Raw genomic sequence first — 19,932 nt, 5'->3', positions numbered from 1 at the left:
ACGGATTCCTGTCACAGTATGTTGACAGGCCGACTAGAGGGAATGCCATATTAGATCTAGTATTAGGTAATGAACCGGGTCAGGTGACAGATCTCTCGGTGGGTGAGCATTTGGGGGACAGTGACCACCGCTCCCTGACCTTTAGCATTGTCATGGACAAAGACAGGAGCAGAGAGGACAGGAAGATATTTAACTGGGGAAAGGCAAATTATGAGGCTATAAGGCTAGAACTTGCGAGAGTAAACTGGGATGACATTTTTGAAGGGAAATGTACCATGGAGATGTGGTCGATGTTCAGGGATCTCTTGCAGGATGTTAAGGATAAATTTGTCCTAGTGAGGCAGAGAAAGAATGGCAGGCTGAAGGAACCATGGTTGACAAGAGAGGTGGAACAACTAGTTAGGAGGAAGAAAGCAGCATACATAAGGTGTAGGCAGCAAGGATCAGATAGGGCTCATGAGGAATATAAGGTAGCAAGGAAGGAACTTAAGAAGGGCCCGAGGACAGCAAGAAGGGGACATGAAAAAACCTTGGTGAGTAGGGTTAAGGAAAATCCCAAGGCTTTTTTCAATTATGTGACGAGCAGAAGGATGACGAGAGTAAAGGTAGGACTGATTAGAGACAAAGGTGGGAAGATGTGCCTGGAAGCTGTGCTAGTGGGTGATGTTCTCAATGAATACTTCTCTTCAGTATTCACCAAGGAGAGTGCCTTGATGACGCTGAGGACAGTACTGGTAAGGTTAATATTCTAGAGCATGGGGATATCAAGACAGAGGATGTGTTGGAGCTGTTAGAAAATATTAGGACAGAAAAGTCCCCAGGGCATGACAGAACATTCCCCAGGCTGCTCCGCGAGGCGAGGGAGGAGATTGCTGAACCGTTGGCTAGGATCTTTGAGTCCTCGTTGTCCACAGGAATGGTACCAGAGGATTGGAGGGTGGCAAATGTTGTACCCTTATTCAAAAAAGGTAGTAGGGATAGTCCAGGGAATTACAGACCAGTGAGCCTTACGTCTGTGGTGGGCAAGCTGTTGGAAAGGATTCTTAAAGATAGGATCTATGAGCATTTAGAGAATCATGGACTGATTAGGGACAGCCAGCATGGCTTTGTGAAGGGAAGATCATGTCTCACAAGCCTGATAGGATTCTTTGAGGAGGTGACCAGGCAGATAGATGAGTGTAGTGCAGTAGATGTGGTCTACATGGATTTTAGTAAGGCATTTGACAAGGTTCCACATGGCAGGCTTCTTCAGAAGGTGAGAGGGCATGGGATCCAGGGAGGCTTGGTTTTGTGGATTCAAAATTGGCTTGCCTGTGGAAAGCAGAGGGTTGTGATGGAGGGAGTGCATTCAGATTGGAGGGCTATGACTAGCGGTGTTCCACAAGGATCGGTTCTGGGACCTCTACTTTTTGTGATTTTTATTAATGACTTGGATGAGGAGGTGGAAGGGTGGGTTAGCAAGTTTGCAGATGACACCAAGGTCGGTGGTGTTGTGGATAGTGTGGAGGGCTGTCGAAGCTTACAGAGGGATATTGATAGGATGCAGAGCTGGGCTGACAAGTGGCAGATGGAGTTCAATCCGTAGACGTGTGAGGTGGTACACTTTGGAAGGACAAACTCCAAGGCGGAATACAAGGTAAATGGCAGGATTCTGGGGAGTGTGGAGGAGCAGAGGGATCTGGGGGTTCATATCCACGCATCACTGAAAGTTGCCTCACAGGTGGATAGGGTAGTTAAGAAAGCTTATGGGATGTTAGCTTTTATAAGTCGTGGGATCGAGTTTAAGAGCCGTGAGGTAATGATGAAGCTCTACAAAACTCTGGTTAGACCACACTTGGAGTAGTGTGTCCAGTTCTGGCCGCCTCATTATAGGAAGGATGTGGAAGCGTTGGAAAGGGTGCAGAGGAGATTTACCAGGATGCTGCCTGGTTTGGAGAGTATGGATTATGAGGAGAGACTAAGGGGGCTAGGGCTTTACTCTTTGGAGAGGAGGAGGAGGATGAGGGGAGACATGATAGAGGTATACAAAATATTAAGAGGAATAGATAGAGTGGACAGCCAGCACCTCTTTCCTAGGGCACCAATGCTCAATACAAAAGGGCATGGCTTTAAAGTAATGGATGGGAAGTTCAAGGGAGATATCAGAGGGAGGTTTTTTACCGAGAGAGTGGTTGGGGCATGGAATGCGCTGCCTGGGGCGGTGGTGGAGGCTGATACATTGGTCAAATTCAAGAGATTGTTAGATAAGCATATGGAGGAATTTAAAGTACGGGGATATGTGGGAGGAAGGGGTTAGATAGTCTTAGGTGTGGTTTAAAGGTTGGTAAAACATGGTGGACCGAAAGGCCTGTATTGTGCCATATTGTTCTATGGTTCTATGGTTATAACACTCTAAGAAAACAAGGAAAAAGAAAGCAGGAAAACTAAAGGCCAGTTACCCTAACATTCCCTTAAAAACTCTGGAATCAATTTTTGAGAAGGCAATAAGCAGGACATTTTGAAAATTCTCAGAGAACCAAGCTGTCTACGTGGTTATATGAAAGGCAAACAGTGTTTGAAAAATTTGCTCATGTTCTTTGAGGGTGTAACAGACAGGGCGATGAAGGGAAAACCAGTCGATGCATTTGAATTTCCAGAAAGCATGATTAAGTGTCACATGCACTTTACTGGCACAAAAGCTCATGGGTTGGGGGTAATACACTGGGCAAGAATAAGCAGAGTACCTAACTAACAGAGAACAGTGAGTTAAGATAAGCGATACGATTTCAGATTGGCAGTCAGCAACTTGTGGGGTGCCATAGGTGGGGCCTCAACCATTTATCATCTGTACTGATAACTCAAGGACTGAGTGTACTGTAGCTATACTTGTTGATGATACAAAGATAGGTAGGTTAACAAGTCATGAGAAGGACACTAAGAAACTGCATTAGAATATAGATAAAGTGGATAGGCAATAAGTAGACAGGTGGAGTGTTATGTAGGAAACTGTGAGGTTGTCCACTTTGAAAGCAAGAATGAATGCACACATTATTGTTTAAACTGATTGAGATGTTGTAGTACAAAGATCTTGATGAAAATCAATAGACAAGGTGAGATAATTTTGCTTTTATGGAAACATTGTTGCAAGGTGACCAAGGATAGGAAATAAACATACAGAAGTGTTCAATATTTAGAAAGAATAGGAAAAGGAAAGGAGGGATGTTTTCTTAATAAGGGAAGAAATTAATGCAATGCTAAGAAGTCCATTGGCTCAGAAAAACATATTGTAGAATCTGTGTGGGTGGAGCCAAGGCACCTCATGGAGCAGAAATCACTGGTGGGGATTGTCTATAGGCCCCAGACAGTAGTGATGATGCAAGAGGGGACCACTGTAATCAGGGGTGTTTTAGTCTACGTATAGATTGGTCAAGCCAATTAGCAATAATATTGTGGAGGAGGAATTCCTGGAGTGTGTATATGACACATTTTTAAACTAATACAGTGAGGAACCAACCACCTGGGACGGTGTATTGCACAAAAAGGAATAATGAATGATCTGGCAATGCATGGCCCTTTAGGAAAGAGTGATCATAATAATATAGAATTGTTCAGTAAGATGGAGAATAAATCAACAGAATAAGAAACTTGGTCCCTGGATATGATCAAAGGAAACTATGAGGGTGTGAGACCAAATGGCTATGACAAAATGGGGGGCTTTACGGAATGGGGTTGATGGTGGATGGGAAATGGATAATGTTTACAGAATAGACACATGAACTACATGAAGGAAAATGAAGAAAACGCTATTGACACAGCTGATGAGCTGAAAACAAATTATATCAACGAAATATCAATTAGCTTAGAGATGAATCAGCCCATGGCCAAAATATAGAAAATAAACTCAGATTTTTCCTGCAGGTATCACTGTAAAATGTACAGCTAGTGAGCCTTGACATCCCTCCCCTGCTGAACAAGATTGCTATTCTCTCTCTGCATTGCCTTTACCTATTCTTAAATTCATTTTCCTCAGTTTTAATCATGAAATTAGATGTCTGTGGAATTCAAAAAGCCGAATAGCCATTTGTTATAGATTTGTTTAACTTAGAACACACTGTTTTGGAATTGTTTCCATACATTAGTAGCCACGCTAAGCAAACTCCAACATATATTTCTGTTATTGTGCACTTTAGTTTGGGTGACTGTGTCAGGTATAGCGACAAACAGAAGAGAACCTGTTAGAGAGTGTTCACATTCAGAGGTAAACTGAAATTGCTCTGCAGCTATGATTAGCTGTTGCTCTTGATGGTTTAGTGGATCCATATTATGGAATGGCTCATCTGACTTACTGAGAGGAATGTCAAAGGCAATGCATAATTATTAGTAGAACACAGCTGTTGTTATCATATAATCTCCTTATGAATTTCAAGTTTTATGAATGTATTGTAAATATCTTAAGTACCAATAAGCTTTAATCAAAACTTTAGTTGTCCATCTTCAATCCGTGAACAGCCAAGTAATTGAGTAATTGATTGTGCTAATTTTAGCCATTTAGAAATGAAATGTTTCTGTTTAGCTAGCTTACGGGTGCTTGAATATTTTGTAAAATGAATGATACCCATAAAAATAGAGAAAGATAATCTCTCATATATTGAGATATGGAGGAATTTAAAATAGAGGGGTATGTGGGAGGAAGGGGTTAGATAGTCTTAGGTGTGGTTAGAAGGTCGGCACAACTTGTGCCGAAGGGCCTGTATTGTGCTGTATTTTTCTATGGTTCTATGGAATTCCTTCTGGTCTGGCAAGAAACATCAGCAAAGAGGCTCAATCATGCTTACAAAAGGAAATTAGGGACTGTTTTAGATCCACAGAAGAGGCATAAATATTGCGAAAAAAAGCAGCACAGCTGTGGATTGGAAATAGGTTAGAATTCAGCAAAGGAAGACAAAAGGATTAAGAGGGAAGATAGAGCACGAGAATACACATGCAAAATATTAAACAACTATGAAAGCTTTTATAAATGATAGTGAAGAGAAACACAGGTCCCCTACACTCAAACCCACAGGAAATTATAATTGAGTACAAAGAAATGGCAGAACAGTTAAACACAAACTGTGACTGTGTCTTCACAAAGAAGGACACAAGGAAACCTCCCAGATCTTTTAAGGAACCAAGGGTCTCATGTGTGGAGAGAAAGAAATGAAGGAAATGTTTGTGAAGAAATAGTGCTTGGGAAATTAATGGGGCTCAAACCTGACAAATCCCCAGTGCCTGAGAATTTACTTCCAAATGTAGTAACAGAAGTGACGCTGGAAATAGTTAGAAACATAGAAAAAACTACAGCACAATTCAGGCCCACAAAGCTGTGCCGAACATGTCCCTACCCTAGAAATTACTAGGCTTACCCACAGCCCTCTACTTTCTCAGCTCCATGTACCTATATAACAGTCTCTTAAAAGACCCTATCGTATCCGCCTCCACCACCATTGCTGGCAGCCCATTCCACACACTCACCACTCTCTGAGTAAAAAAACTTACCCCTGACATCTCCTCTATACCTACTCCCCAGCACCTTAAACCTATGTCCTCTTATGTCCACCATTTCAGCCCTGGGGAAAAGCCTCTCACTATCCACCCAATCAATGCCTCTCATCATTTTATATACCTCAATCAGGTCCCCCATCATCCTCCTTCGCTCCAAGGAGAAAAGGCTGAGCTCCCTCAACCTGCTTTCATAAGGCATGCTCTGCATTCCAGGCAGCATCCTTGTAAATCTCCTCTGCATCCTTTCTATGGCTTCCACATCCTTCCTGTAGTGAGGTGACCAGAACTGAGCACAGTACTCCAAGTGGGGTCTGACCAGGGTCCTATATAGATGCAACAATACCTCCTGGCTCCTAAATTCAATTCCACAATTGATGAAGGACAATACACCACATGCCTTCTTAACCACAGAGTCAACCTGCGCAGCTGCTTAGAGCGTCCTATGGACTCTGACCCCAAGATCCCTCTGATCCTCCACACTGCCAAGAGTCCTACCATTAATACTATACTCTGCCATTGAATTTGTCCTAGCAAAATGAACCACTTCACACTTATCTGGGTTGAACTGCATCTGCCACTTCTCAGCCCAAATTTGCATCCTATCTATGTCCCGCTGTAACTGACAGCCCTCTATACTATCCACAACACATCCAACTTTTGTGTCATCCGCAAACTTACTAACCCATCCCTCCGCTTCCTCATCCAGGTCGTTTATAGAAATCACAAAGAGTAAGGGTCCCACAACAGATCCCTGATGTACACCACTGGTCACCGACCTCCATGCAGAATACGACCCTTCAACAACCACACTTTGCCTTCTGTGAGCCAGCCAGTTCTGGATCCACATTGCAATGTCCCCTTGGATCCTATGCCTCCTTACTTTCTCAATAAGCCTTGCATGGCGTACCTTAACAAATGCCTTGCTGAAATCCACATACACTACATCTACTGCTCTCCCTTCATCGATGTGTTTAGTCATATCCTCAAAAAATTCAATCAGGCTCGTAAGGCAGAACCTGCCCTTGCAAAGCCATATTGACTATTCCTAATCATATTATACCTCTCCAAATGTTCATAAATCCTGCTTCTCAGGATCTTCTCCATCAGCTTACCAACCACTGAGGTAAGACTCACGGGTCTATAATTTCCTGGGCTATCTCTACTCCCTTTCTTGAATAAGGGAACAATATCCTCAACCCTCCAATCTTCTGGAACCTCTCCCGTCTCCATCGACAATGCAAAGGTCATCGTCAGAGGCTCCGCAATCTCCTCCCTCACCTCCCACAGCAGCCTGGGGTACATCCCATCTGGCCCTGGCAACTTATCCAACTTGATGCTTTCCAAAGGTTCCAGCACCTCCTCTTTCCTAATATCTACATGCTCAAGCTTTTCAGCCTGCTACAAGTCCACACTACAATCCCCCAGATCTTTTTCTGTAGTGAATACTGACAAGGTATTCATTAAATACCTCCACTATTTCTTCCGGATCCATACACACTTTCCCACTGCTGCACTTGGCATCTTATCCTCTTGCTCTTCACATACCTGTAGAATGCCTTGGGGTTTTCTTTAATCCTGCCCACCAAGGCTTTCTCACATCACCTCCTGGCTCTCCTAATTTCCTTCTTAAGCTCCTTCCTGTTAGCCTTATACTCTTCCAGATCTCTAACATTACCTAGCTCTCTGTACCTTTTGTAAGCTTTTCTTTTCCTTTTGACTAGATTTATTATAGCCTTTGTACACCACGGTTCCTGTATCCTCTTGTGACTCCCCTGAATATTTGCCACATTTCTTCTGTACTTTTCCCTAAGAACATCTGTTCCCAATTTAATCTTCCAATTTCCTGCCTGACAGCCTCATATTCATGCATCAATGGTCATCTTTCAAAATCCTTTAGACTCTGGAGCAGTTCCTACAGATTGGATGGATGGGAAAAAGAGAAAAAGCTGGGAATAACAGACCAGAGCCTTATGTCAGTAGCGGGGAAAATGTCGGCAAAATTGCAAGAGGATTTCAATACAAGAACAAGCGTTGGTGAGACTCCATGGGAAATGATGTGTGCAGTTTTCATCTCCTTATGTGAGGATGCTTTCACCATGGATGAAGTGTAATGAAGGCTTCGTAGACTGATTGCTGAGGTAGCAGCACTGACATACGAGCATAGATTGGGTTAATTCAGAAGTACAGATGGATGAGAGGGGATCTTACAGAAACCTATAAAATTCTAACAGGAGTAGACAGACTAGATACAGGGAGGATATTCCTGAGGGATGAAAAGTCCAGAACTAGGGTTCACAGCTTCAGAATGTTGATCATACTGGTCAGAAACAAGATCAGGAGAAGTTTCTTCACCCAGTGGGTTGTGAACCTGTGGAATTCTCTACCATATGTCATTACATATACTTAAGGTGACATAAGTATTTCTTAAACCAAAGGGTTTCAAGGGATATGGGGAGAAGAACAGGGTACAAGAGTGGATAATCAGCCAACCTCAGTTGTGTCATATGATGAAGGAGGGTCAAATGGGCTACTTCTGATCCTATCTTCCATGCTCCTACGATCTAGAGATCCTTGTAAAAGTTGACTACATCACTCCCATCCTGGTTCCTCCAAGGTCTCCATTCCATTCTCATAGTTTCTCCAGCTCTGTAATCTCACCTCTGATAACCACACATCTCATACCAATGCTTCTGAGATGTCTTTCTCCTCCACCACAGCTGACAGTGCTCTCAACTGCATCTGTTCCATTTCCTGCACTTTTGCTCTTGCCCATGTTCCGGCACTCAGTGTCAGATAGGGCTAACCTTGTAATCACACTCCGTCCAATTGTGATGCCTCCATCAGACACAACTTCCCCTGGCCTTTCACAGCCCCAAATGGACAACTTCCTCTGTCACTCCCTGGCTCACCCCTCCATCTACACCAGCACCCACCCTTCTTACTGTCCCAGGGCCCAAATGTTCCTTCCACATGAATCATTAGTATACTTGCACTTCTTCCAATTTAGTGTATGCATTCAGTGCTCACAATTGGGATCTTTTACGCTGGAACAGCCAAATGCAGATTGGGTAACTGCTTTGCAGAACTCCTCTGTTTAACCTGTAAGCTTGCAGTTACCTGGCAATGTAATTCTCCAGCCTACTCTCAGCTGAGTCGCTTTGCCCTCTTACACTGTTCCAAGCAGCTGAATGTAGGCTCAAGGAACTGCATCTCATTTCCAGCTGGTAAGTTCTGATGAAAGGTCATCAACCTGTCCTATCAACTGTTTTTCACTTTGTGCAGAAACTGCCTCACCTCCTGAATGTTCCCAGCAATCTCTTCCATTTCACATTTCCAGCAGCAGCAGAGCTCTGTAACTGATAGTTCATACTCCTCTGTCTGCATTCATCTGTTGGCATTTCCTCCAGACAGATTAACTGCAATTAACAAGTCTCAGCAGGTAACACCACAAATAGTGTCATTCACTGTCTTTTGATTCCACCCTTATTACAGATATTCCTTTTGTTCTCTTCAACCCTTCCCAATCTCTGAAACTTCAACATATTTCAGCTGTAATTTTTCTCGGTTGTGTTGAAAGGTCACCGTAACTTTGTTTTATCTCTCCACATGGCTTGCTGAAAATTTCCAACATTTTTAAGCCAATACTTGCTAGCTCACTTCATCACTGTCATCCAAGTGCCTGATGAAAAGAAAGTTTAATTGCCTCTGAGCTTTAATGAGCCAAGCTAATAAAGTGATAATATTCCATAACATTAAGATATGGCTTGTCAAGCACTTCCACATGATTGTTTTAAATAATTCAACAACATAAGGTGAAACAAAGTAACCTTGAATTATTGTAGCATTGACATACTTGGTTATCTCTTCAAAAAATTCATCTAATTAGTTAGAGGGGATCTCAGTTAACAAAGCCATGCTGACTATCCCCAGTTAATCCCTGCCTCTCCAAGTACAGGTCAATCCTGTCCCTCAGATTTTTTTCCAATAATTTCCTGCCACTTATGTGAGACTCACCAGCCTAGCTGACTACCTGGCTTTTCCCTGTCTCTAGAGTCATATAGTAATAGAGTTGTACAGCCACTATGTGGCTATGCTACATAGGTGGCATGCCACCTATGCTAATCCCATTGGCCCACAATAGGACCATATCCTTCTATGTCCTTCCTATTTAAATGTCTGTCTAAATGCCTCTTAAACACAGTGACTGTATCTGATCCCACCACCTCTTCTGGCAGCAAATTCCAGATATCAACCATTGTCTGCAAAAAAAACTCACCCCTCAGATCCCCTTTAAAACTCCTTCCCCTCAACTTAAACCTCTTGTTTTTTGATGCCCTTAGCATGAGTAAAAGTCTCGGCTATCTACCCTAGCTATGCCTCTCATAATCTTATATACTTCTATCAGGTCACCCCTCAGCCTCCTTCACTCCAGGGAAAACAAGCCCAGCCTATCCAATCTCTTCCTATTACTTAAGTCCTTCAGTCCAGGTAACACCCTGGTGAATCTCCTCTGCACTCTCTCCAGGGCAACCCCATCCTTCTTCTAGTGTGGGGACCAGAAATGTGCACAACACTCCAAGTGCAACCTACCACTACTTGTCCAGCTACTTTCTCAAACATTAGGTCTCGCACTGTCCCTTCTCTTGTAGACATACTGTCTTATAAAGCTCTCCTGGACACACTTTAAAATTTCTGCTCCCTCTTGCCTACTAATGACATTTCATGCTACGGCAATCCGAGTTAATATTGGAGAAGTTGAAATCCCTTATTACTTCTAGCCTGCTATTTTCACACTTCTCTGTGATTTGTCAATGCATCTCCCGATGACTGTTTGGAGACCTGTGGAACACCCCAAAGTGATCAGCCCTTTTTGTTTCTAAACTCCACACACATGGCCTCATTTGAAAAACCTCCTAGCACATCACCCCTGCTTACTGCAATACTGAACTCTGATTCATATTGTAGTGATGCTATGACTCAAATTTGCTGTTCTCTTGCAATCCTTCAAAATAATTCCATTGACTCTTTGATATCCATCCTTGAGCTGATGGGACTAAGATATTGCATTTCCAAGATAACAGGAACTCGCTTGGTCCTACAGAAATGGGGGTAGGACTTGAACCCCCAATCTCCTTACTCAGAGGCAAGGTGGTTGCCAATCTTCCAATTTCCAGTATCTACAGTATTTTGTTTATGTGCTCTTCGTTAATAAATTCTGCCATAGAATGAATGGAACAAACAGTAAAATGCAGGAAATATATTAAAAAAAACAAGTATGTTGTAAATTGAAGATGGGGGAAGGGACAGAGAAAACAGAGGATGTCTACAATAGGAAGGACACCAAAACTGTCCAGGTAACATTACTTTTGATGCAAGTGGTTAGGGAAAGAGAACGGAAACTAAAGAACATGTTGGAACTACAAGATGCAGAACACTAAAGTTGCTAGAAACCTGAAAAAAATGCAGAAAAATTCTAGCAAAGCAGCCAGTGTCCGTGGAGACTTGAGCAGTCTTGATGAGAGGAAGAGGAATAAACATTTTTGCATTCAATCCATTTTGAATATATTGTATTTTACTTACTGTCATCTTTTGCTCAGTACTGTCAAAAGTACTTTTGAAGTGTGGCCCATTTCTATCTGCCTGCAATCAAAAATATCATTGATCAGAAATGTTATAATGTTAAAATAAAAAAATACAGACAGTGCTAGTTATCTCTTGTTTACTTGCTCACCACTCTTCAAACATTATAATTTAGATCATTTTCTTCTTGTGATACTTTGCCTCAATTTACAGCCTGGGAGAACGTATCTAAAAAATGTCCATGGTTGTTTGGGTACACTGCTGAGTGCCAGCTCAGACGAGTATCAGCAAGTGTTTTCATTTTAGATTTTCAGCATCTGCCAATTTTCTTTTGAAATTTTGAAGGGATTATTTATCAAAAGGATTAGAAAGCAAAATATTTGCAGATGCTGGAAATCTGAAATAAAGAGAAAATGCCGGAGAAGCTCAGCAAGTGAGACAGCTTCTGAAGAAATGAGAAAACAAGCACCTATAAATTGCAGAGAGGGGAGAGCAGTGGACAGAACAAAGGGAATGGCTGTGGTAGGATGGAGATCAAATCAGATCTGTCTGGGTTACACCTTAATTCTCCATTCACACTGTGACCTCTGCTTTTATCTGCCTGCACTGTTTAATGTAATCTCAAAGAACAACATCTCATCTTCTGACTTGGAATGTTGCAGCACTTGGGATTGAGCACTGAACGCAACAATTTTAGAGAATCAGCCTTTTCTATTTGCGTCAGAACTGACAAGATCCGATGGAAGATCGGATCACAATTCCAGTTTTACTCCGACCTGATCTGCTGAGTACTCCCAGCATTGTCTTTGATTTCAGATTTCCAGCAACCTCTGGTTTCTTTTCTTTCTTTTTCAATCTTTTTATTAGTTTTCAAATTAATACAGATTGATATATAGCATCAATATTTATACATGTAATACAAAGAGATCAGGAGAACAATCATGGCATAGATAATCATAAAGAACAATAAAGTATTAAAAAAATCTGTAGATCCAACAATCTCTTAGTAAATGAATATAATATAAAAGAAAGGGAAAAAAGATTTATTATATAAATTTTTAAAAAATCAATAAGAAAAATTGTAAACAATATAAACTAAACAAAAAAAATTTTTAAAACAAAACAAACAAAAAAAAACTGGGCTAAAACTTCTCGGTAGAAACAGAGCAATATTATGTTGTCAACTCCGTTTCTCTAGGTTGGATAGTTATTGAAAGGGGATCTACATCTTGTGAAAATATTGAATAAATGGACTCCAAATATCTTCAAATTTAAGCGAAGGATCAACAGTACCACTCCTAATTTTTTCCAAGTTTAAACATGATATAGTTTGAGAAAACCATTGAAAAGTAGCAGGGGGTATTGGATCCTTCCATTTAAGCAAAATGGATCATTTGGCCATTAATGTAACAAAAGCCATCATACGGTTAGCGGAAGCAGATAAATGGCCAGACTCTAATCCAAAAATTGCAGTGATAGGGTGAGGTTGTAAATCAATCTTCAATACTGTTAAAATAATGTTAAAAATGTCTTTCCAATATTTTTCCAGAAGAGGACAGGACCAAAACATATGTGTCAAAGAAGCCACATTCGATTTACATCTATCACATATAGGATTTATATGGTTATAAAAACGAGCTAACTTATCTTTGGACATATGGGTCCTATGGACTACCTTAAACTGTATCAATGAGTGTCTGGCACACACTGAAGATGTATTAACTAAATGAAGAATTTTCTTCCAAGTCTCTGTAGGTAAAGATGTCTGGAGTTCACTTTCCCATTCATTCTTAATTTTGTCCAATGATTCTAGATGTATTTTCATAATTAAATCATAAATTATTGCTATCAAGCCCTTCTGATAAGGATTAAGACCTAAAATTTTTTCCATAGTTTCAATTTTGTAAGGTGTCGGAAAAGAAGGTATAGTAGTTTTTAAAAAAATTTCTAATCTGCAAATATCGAAAAAAGCGTGATCTAGGCAAATTATATTGATTAGACAATTGTTCAAAAGATGAAAAACAGTTATCAATGAATAGATCCCGAAAACATACTGTTCCCTCCCTTTTCCATATGGAAAAAGCTGAGTCAGCTCTGGATGGATGAAAGAAAAAATTAGATTGAATGGGACTTGACAAATTAAATTTATTCAATACAAAAAATTTACGAAATTGAAACCATATTCATATTGTATGTTTAACAACTGGGTTAGTCGTATGTTTACTTAATTTGGTAAGAGCAAAAGGGAGTGAAGCACCTAAAATAGAAACTAATGAAAATTCAAGAACTGATTGGTGCTCAAGGCATACCCATTTGGGGGCATTGAATTACATCAGAATCTTGTATCCAAAAAATTAAATATCTGACATTAATTGCCCAATAATATAATCTAAAGTTAGGCAAGGCCAAACCACCATCCTTTTTTAGTTTTGTTAATATTTCTTACTTAACCTTGGGTTTTTATTCTGCCAAATATATGAAAGGATTTTAGAATCAATAGTGTCAAAAAAAGATTTCAGGACAAGAGTTGGAATCGCTTGAAATAAATATAAAAATTTTGGTAAAATATTCATCTTAATCGCATTAATTCAGCCTACCAATGATAAAGACAATGGAGACCACTTAGTAAATAATTGTTTAACATGGTCAATTAAAGGCAATAGATTAGCTTTAAATAAGTCCTTATGTTTCTTGGTAATTTTAACACCCAAATACATAAAATAGTCAGTTACCAATCTAAAAGGTAATTGGCTATAAATTGGGGTTTGCATATTCAATGGAAAAAGTTGGCTCTTATTAAGATTTAATCTATAGCCAGAAAAAACACTGAACTGATCTAGTAGTGATAGTACTGTGGGGATAGATTCATCTGGATAAGGAATATAAAGTAACAGGTCATCTGCGTAGAGAGATATCTTATGAATCATCTGTCCGCGAGTAATGCCACATACATTTGAAGAGTCCCGAAGTGCAATAGCCAAGGGTTCTAAAGCAATATCAAATAATAAAGGGCTTAACGGGCAACCTTGTCTAGTACCTCGAAAAAGCCTAAACAAAGGAGATCTTTGATTATTAGTAAGTATTGAAGCCATAGGTGTATAATAAATCATTTTAATTGCAGATATAGATTTAGGGCTAAAATTAAATTTTTGAAGTGTAGTGAACAGATATTCCCATTCGACTCTGTCAAACGCCTTTTCAGCATCTAGTGAAACAACACATTCTGGAATTTGGGATGAAGGGGTATATATAATATTCATTAATCTCCTGATAACAACCTCTGGTTTCTGCACCTCATAGTTCCAGCATTGCTTTTTATCTCTCTTTACCCCCTAATCCCCTCCCTAAATTCCTCCAACAGATCAGCTGTGATTAACAAGCATCATTCATCCTATGTGAAATGGCATCAACTGTATGCGTGTTACCAGGGTAGTTCTGGCCTCCATTCTATCACAGACATTCCCTTGGTTCTGTTCACTGCCCCCCTCTCTACAAATTAAAACACACTCAATTTCTCATTTTTCCAATTCTGGGACAAAGTCAACAACCCACTTCTCTTTTCATAGATGCTGTCTGGCCTGCTCAGTATCTCCAGCATTTTCTGGTTTTATGCATTAGTTGAAGTGGTTAGCTTCATTCAGCCATTGTTAACAGTGAAACTTCAGTGTTACCAATATTACAGGCTGCTATTAACCAAAATGCATTTTCTTACTGCAGTTAGCTCCAGCGTATGAAAAAGATTACAAAGAACCCTACCTTGATATACTGCACTTTGAGAAGATCTGCTCCAGGTTTGTCTGAAGAACTGATCAACTTAAGTGGTTTGTTATTTGAATCTGCAACAAAACAAAAAGTAACAGGAATTACCTAGAGAACATCTGGCTAGATTTCATATGTGGATGTATTTTCAAACAACGAGAATAAAAGCATAATAATTGAGTAAAAACCTAATAAAATTTATCTACATAAAATGGTCAAAAACACTAAAGAGCTCAATTTTAAATAGTCAAACTTCCTTTTTAACATGTTTAAACAACTGTACATCAAAGGAGCATTCAAATTTCTACAAGGTTTCAATCGGCAAGGCTTGGAATGATACAGACCTAATGTGGGCAAGTGGGATTCATGTAGATGGGCGAGAAGGTCAACATGGATGTGGCGTCCAATTCCATGACTTATAGACCTTGGAGTCAAACAGTCTGAGGTTTCTTTTTTTCTTCACTACCACCATTAGTTAATTTAGCTAAAAGATCACACCAAAAATAGGACGTTCATTGACTGTTCAGCTTGTTAGCACTGAGAAGCTGAGTAGCCAAACAAAGCAGCTTCTATCACATCAGATGGGAGAGAGACTGCTGGCAGTCTATCAGCACAAAAAGCAGGTGCTGCCAGTTCCCAGCCTTGTCCTACACACCTTGCCAGCCAGGATGCAGTCACAAGCTACACATCTCAGCGCTGCTCGACCTGGCTGGGCACACCAGCACCAATCCTCCCAGACAGTCCCTCCACATCAACTCGTGGGGCGATTCATTGCTGGGCAAGTACCAATGGACAGGGATTCGTGCCAGGTTCCCAGGACATCAGAGGGGAAGGCAGGGATTTGAACCTGCAATCTGGTACAGCACTACACACGCTGAGCGGATGTCTTTTCTGACGTACAGAGGCTAGGCATATTCCTGTGAGCACTGGGCCTCCAAAAGCAAGAGCACGATAACAAATCAGCACTTGCAGCATAGTGCTTGGTGGGTCCCAGTGGTGTCTCCCACATCTGTGTTCCACTGCCACAGCTTCCAGCAAGAGTAATGTTTTAGGTAAACAGAACAGCATTGGAAGTTAATAAGCAGAACTCAGAAATGTAGTTGAAGACACAAAGGATAACTTTACCTTTAAAAACCCTAACTCTGTGGAATGCATCTATCAAAATTTAATAAGAATTATTTGTTTTCCAGAATTGCTACATTCCAAGTCCTGGAAAAGAAACCTAGTGAATTGTTTCTACCGACTGTCAGCAGTATCTAGTTTAATCTGCTGTTATAATTTAACGGCTTATTCTTAATGAAAAATATTTTGAATGGTTCATTTTCTGCATTCTGAATTGACCCGAAACAAGAGGAATCCTATAAGTACCTAAAACAATAAAGTAGTTCATCAAATGAACACCCAACGCTCAAAGATTACTTTCCACACAAGGGCCAATTTCAGTTTCAGCAGAACAGGATATTTTCCACGCAAGCTGGTCTGTCCATGAAGGAAATCATTGGCAGTAAACCTAAGCGAGGATAACTCTGATTCATGTAAAGGAAAACACGTTGATACTGGCATTGATTTCAGCCTTGCTGCTGCAGGAGATTTAGTTTGTTTTACGTAAATAAGGACAAAAGGAAAATGAGCAGGAATAGTTCACCCAGCCCTTTGACCCATTAAGATTATGACTGCCTCAATGCCACGTTCCTGTGCTCTCCTCATATCCCTCTATTGCCTTAATGTCCAGAAATATATTGACCTGTATTTTGAATGATCACAACATCGTCTCCACAGCCCTCCAGGACAGAAAAGCCCAAAGATTCCGCATTCTCTGAATCAAGAAATTTCTCGTCAGAATTAAACAGCCCACCCCTTATTCTGAAACCCCAGGTCTCAAACTCCTCAGCTGTGAGAAACATCGTCCCTGCATCCACTGCGGCACATGTGGAGATGGTGCCATTTTATAAAAGAAACAAGTAACACACTTCAACAATAGCACTGCCAGAAAACTACGCTTTTTCCTCCAGAATTTTCTGGAAACACACAGGCTCTTGATACAAAATATCATTCAACATACCAGTTAAATATTTATAACGAGAAACATTGTGACATATTGTTCAATAATGATGTAAATTAAGCATACCTATGAGGCAAGGTTTATAGAGCAGTCAGTTATCTCCACAGGGGGAAAAAAAACCACATCAACAGGGTGTCAGCAAGATTGCAAGTTCAGTTCAAAATGAGAATAATTGGACACACTTGTGTTAATGCACCCAAATTAATAAGGGGAGGTAATCAACAACTAGTAGTAACATTACATTTTATCACATTCAATAACAAAGCCAATTTAACTACAATACCAGTAAAATCCAATGCTGAAATTCACAGTCAGAAGATAAATCAAAGTGATAGATTAATTAGTCATGAGTATCTTAATGAATTCAGGAAAAAATTCTCGGTGAAAACATAGAATGATTAAGCTGAATATCACATGCATTTAAGAGGAAAGGGAAGAATTCTGGATATTAACGGAATCTAGGGCTATGTGGGTAATGCTGGAAAATGGTACTGAGAGAGATGATCAGCCATAATCTTGATGCACGACACAGGAGGCTGTTGGGCTAGTTTACCTACACTTGCTTCTAATTCTCATTCTAATGTACCCAGGTTAAACCTAAAGGGTTAAAGAAACATTAGAGAATGTAGAGAACCGCCATTAAAGGAAAAATAGGTGTCTAACTTTTCATCAAAAAATGCAACAGGCAGATAGTAAAACTAAGGTACTTGTGTGCAAGCTGGAGAAGTATCAATACCAGAAGCATTCTTGAGACTGATGCAAGCTTCGAGTAAGTGCAATTGGTATTTGAAGCACAACATGGTGGGTACAGAATTGCCGAGTGGTAAGGTGGTGAGGTTGGCACATCAGAATTCTGGATTTGTATAAGACCATTGACCTTTTCTCGTCCTCAGATTTACTTTCCTTGTGGTCTTGTCAGACATTTGTCCTACCTGGAAATTCACAGCAGTTCAAACCAATTTTCTTCAAGTACGCTGTGGCACTCAAATCATAGTTTCTCATTTTTGTTTCAGTTCCCAATTGAACCACATGAAACACGAGAAATGGATTTTGTTGCGCGTTAATTTTTTTTGTTAATTCTACTGTCACCTGAAATCACAACAGAATATAATTACTCATCTGAACAATAGTTGAATACTGTCTTGTTTTTAATTATCTCTATTATCATTCCATTGTGATGTTGTATAGGATTAATCAGTGGCATTAAATCAATAATTGATTATAATTAGAAAATTAATCCTTACAGATTTTGTCCTATATTCCCACTACAGGATTAAACTGTAGCACTCCCAGTCGATGAAAATGCTTGTCTGGTCTACCAGTAACTGATAAGCTGGATGATGGCAGTAAAGCACAATTAAATGATCATACAACCATAAGACATAGGAGCACAATTAGGCCATTCAGCCCATCGAATCTGCTCCACCACGCGATCATGACTGACTTTTTTTCCCTCTCAACCCCATTCTCCTGCCTTCTCCCCATAACTTCTGTCGCCCTTACTAATCATGTACTTCCAAGTGAAGAGGTTTCAGGGTACTTGGAAGTACATGATTAGTAAGGGCGACAGAAGTTATGGGGAGAAGGACTCAATAATGGACTCTAACATCTTACCAACCACTGAAGTCAGGCTGACTGGCCTATAATTTCCTGTCTTTTGCCTCCCTCCCTTCTTAGAATGGAGTGACATTTTGGATTTCCCAGTCCTCTGGAACAATCCCTGAATCCAGTGATTCTTGAAAGATCACTACTAATGCCTTCACAATCTCTTCAGCTACCTCTTTCAGAGCACTGGGGTGTCGTCCAACCAGTCCAGGTGATTTACCTACCTTCAGACCTTTCAGCTTCCCAAGCACCTTCTCCTTAGTAATAGCGACTACACTCACTTCTGCCCCTGAATCTCTCGAATTTCTGACATGTTGCTGGTGACTTCCGCAGTGAAAACTGACGTAAAATACTTATTCAGTTCATCCGCCATTTCTTTGTTCTTTGTTAAAAATGATAGTTTAAACAATAGGAATGACAAATGATATAAACAGATCAAAATGAAACATTAACTTATGTGCCCAACTTTGTAAAATTGACTAATGACTCTAATGTTTCACAGGGACCCACTGGATCTGAAGTGAAACCACATGATGCCAGGCTTCCTCTGGCCCCCATGGCAATTCCCCATTCCACTGCATAATTAAGGTTGATGCTTTCAGGTGGTCCCAACACAGTGTGATATTGTTGGACGTACCACCTTTATCCCAATGCCACGTTAATTGCTTTGGGTGGATGTTAAAGGCTGGGCATAATTTCAAAGAAACAAGTTCCCTTACACCCTGGTCAATGTCTATCAAACAGTTACATTGGGCAAGGATCTCAATGCCGCTTGTGGTATTTGGCTATGTACTTGCAGTGTGCAAAGTGACGGCTGCATTTGCCTTCAGAATATTGTAAAGTGTCTTATAGTGAACAAAATTAATTTTGAAGTGTTATCACTTTTTCAGGGAACTAATTTAAACCCAAGGTTCCAAAACACCAATGAGATAATCTGCATTCCGGATACTTCAGATTAATAATGGCGAGGATATCAACAAAACTCCTCTTCAGCTGCCACAATTGATCCATGAGGGCTTACAGGCCTCAGCTGAAGTCTCAGTGAAATATGGCACCTCCAACAGCAGCATGCCCTGGCTATTGAACTGCAGAGTTAGTATCTGTGTTCAATTCTCTGAACTAAGGAATGACTGCTCACATGACCAAAGCCAACATTGACTATGATTCTGATCAACATCTCCCACTCTGCCAGCATGCAGCTGCTTGCTCTGAACTGTACCATAGTTTCACCTGTTGTGAATTTTGTCTAGGTGCTTCTCATTGATACTTTGCATCTGCTCACCCACTTTGCTCACTGCAGTGAACAAATGAAAGATTTAACTGAGAGTTTGGAATGTCTGACTACAGCCTGCAGCATCATTCAGTTTTGCACAATTTACTTCACTAAATAGCACTAATAGTGTTGT

General features: G+C 40.4%; 1 protein-coding gene across 3 annotated transcripts in view; it reads right to left on the bottom strand.

Annotated features, from left to right (window-relative positions):
* Positions 1–19,932, bottom strand: part of vps13c (vacuolar protein sorting 13 homolog C) — a 283,389-nt gene that overhangs the window by 138,151 nt on the left and 125,306 nt on the right. For all 3 annotated transcript variants that reach the window (XM_052042364.1, XM_052042365.1, XM_052042363.1), the window contains 3 exons: positions 17,854–18,010; positions 14,857–14,936; positions 11,101–11,160 (listed from right to left, as the gene is read on the bottom strand). In XM_052042364.1, coding sequence (XP_051898324.1) covers positions 11,101–11,160; positions 14,857–14,936; positions 17,854–18,010 — 297 coding nt within the window. The remainder of the gene's footprint in view (positions 1–11,100; positions 11,161–14,856; positions 14,937–17,853; positions 18,011–19,932) is intronic.

Source organism: Pristis pectinata, chromosome 32 (assembly GCF_009764475.1).
Source record: "Pristis pectinata isolate sPriPec2 chromosome 32, sPriPec2.1.pri, whole genome shotgun sequence".
Lineage (NCBI taxonomy): Eukaryota > Metazoa > Chordata > Chondrichthyes > Rhinopristiformes > Pristidae > Pristis > Pristis pectinata.
Note: the sequence above shows the minus strand (reverse complement) of the source record. Positions and strands in the feature narration are given on the sequence as shown.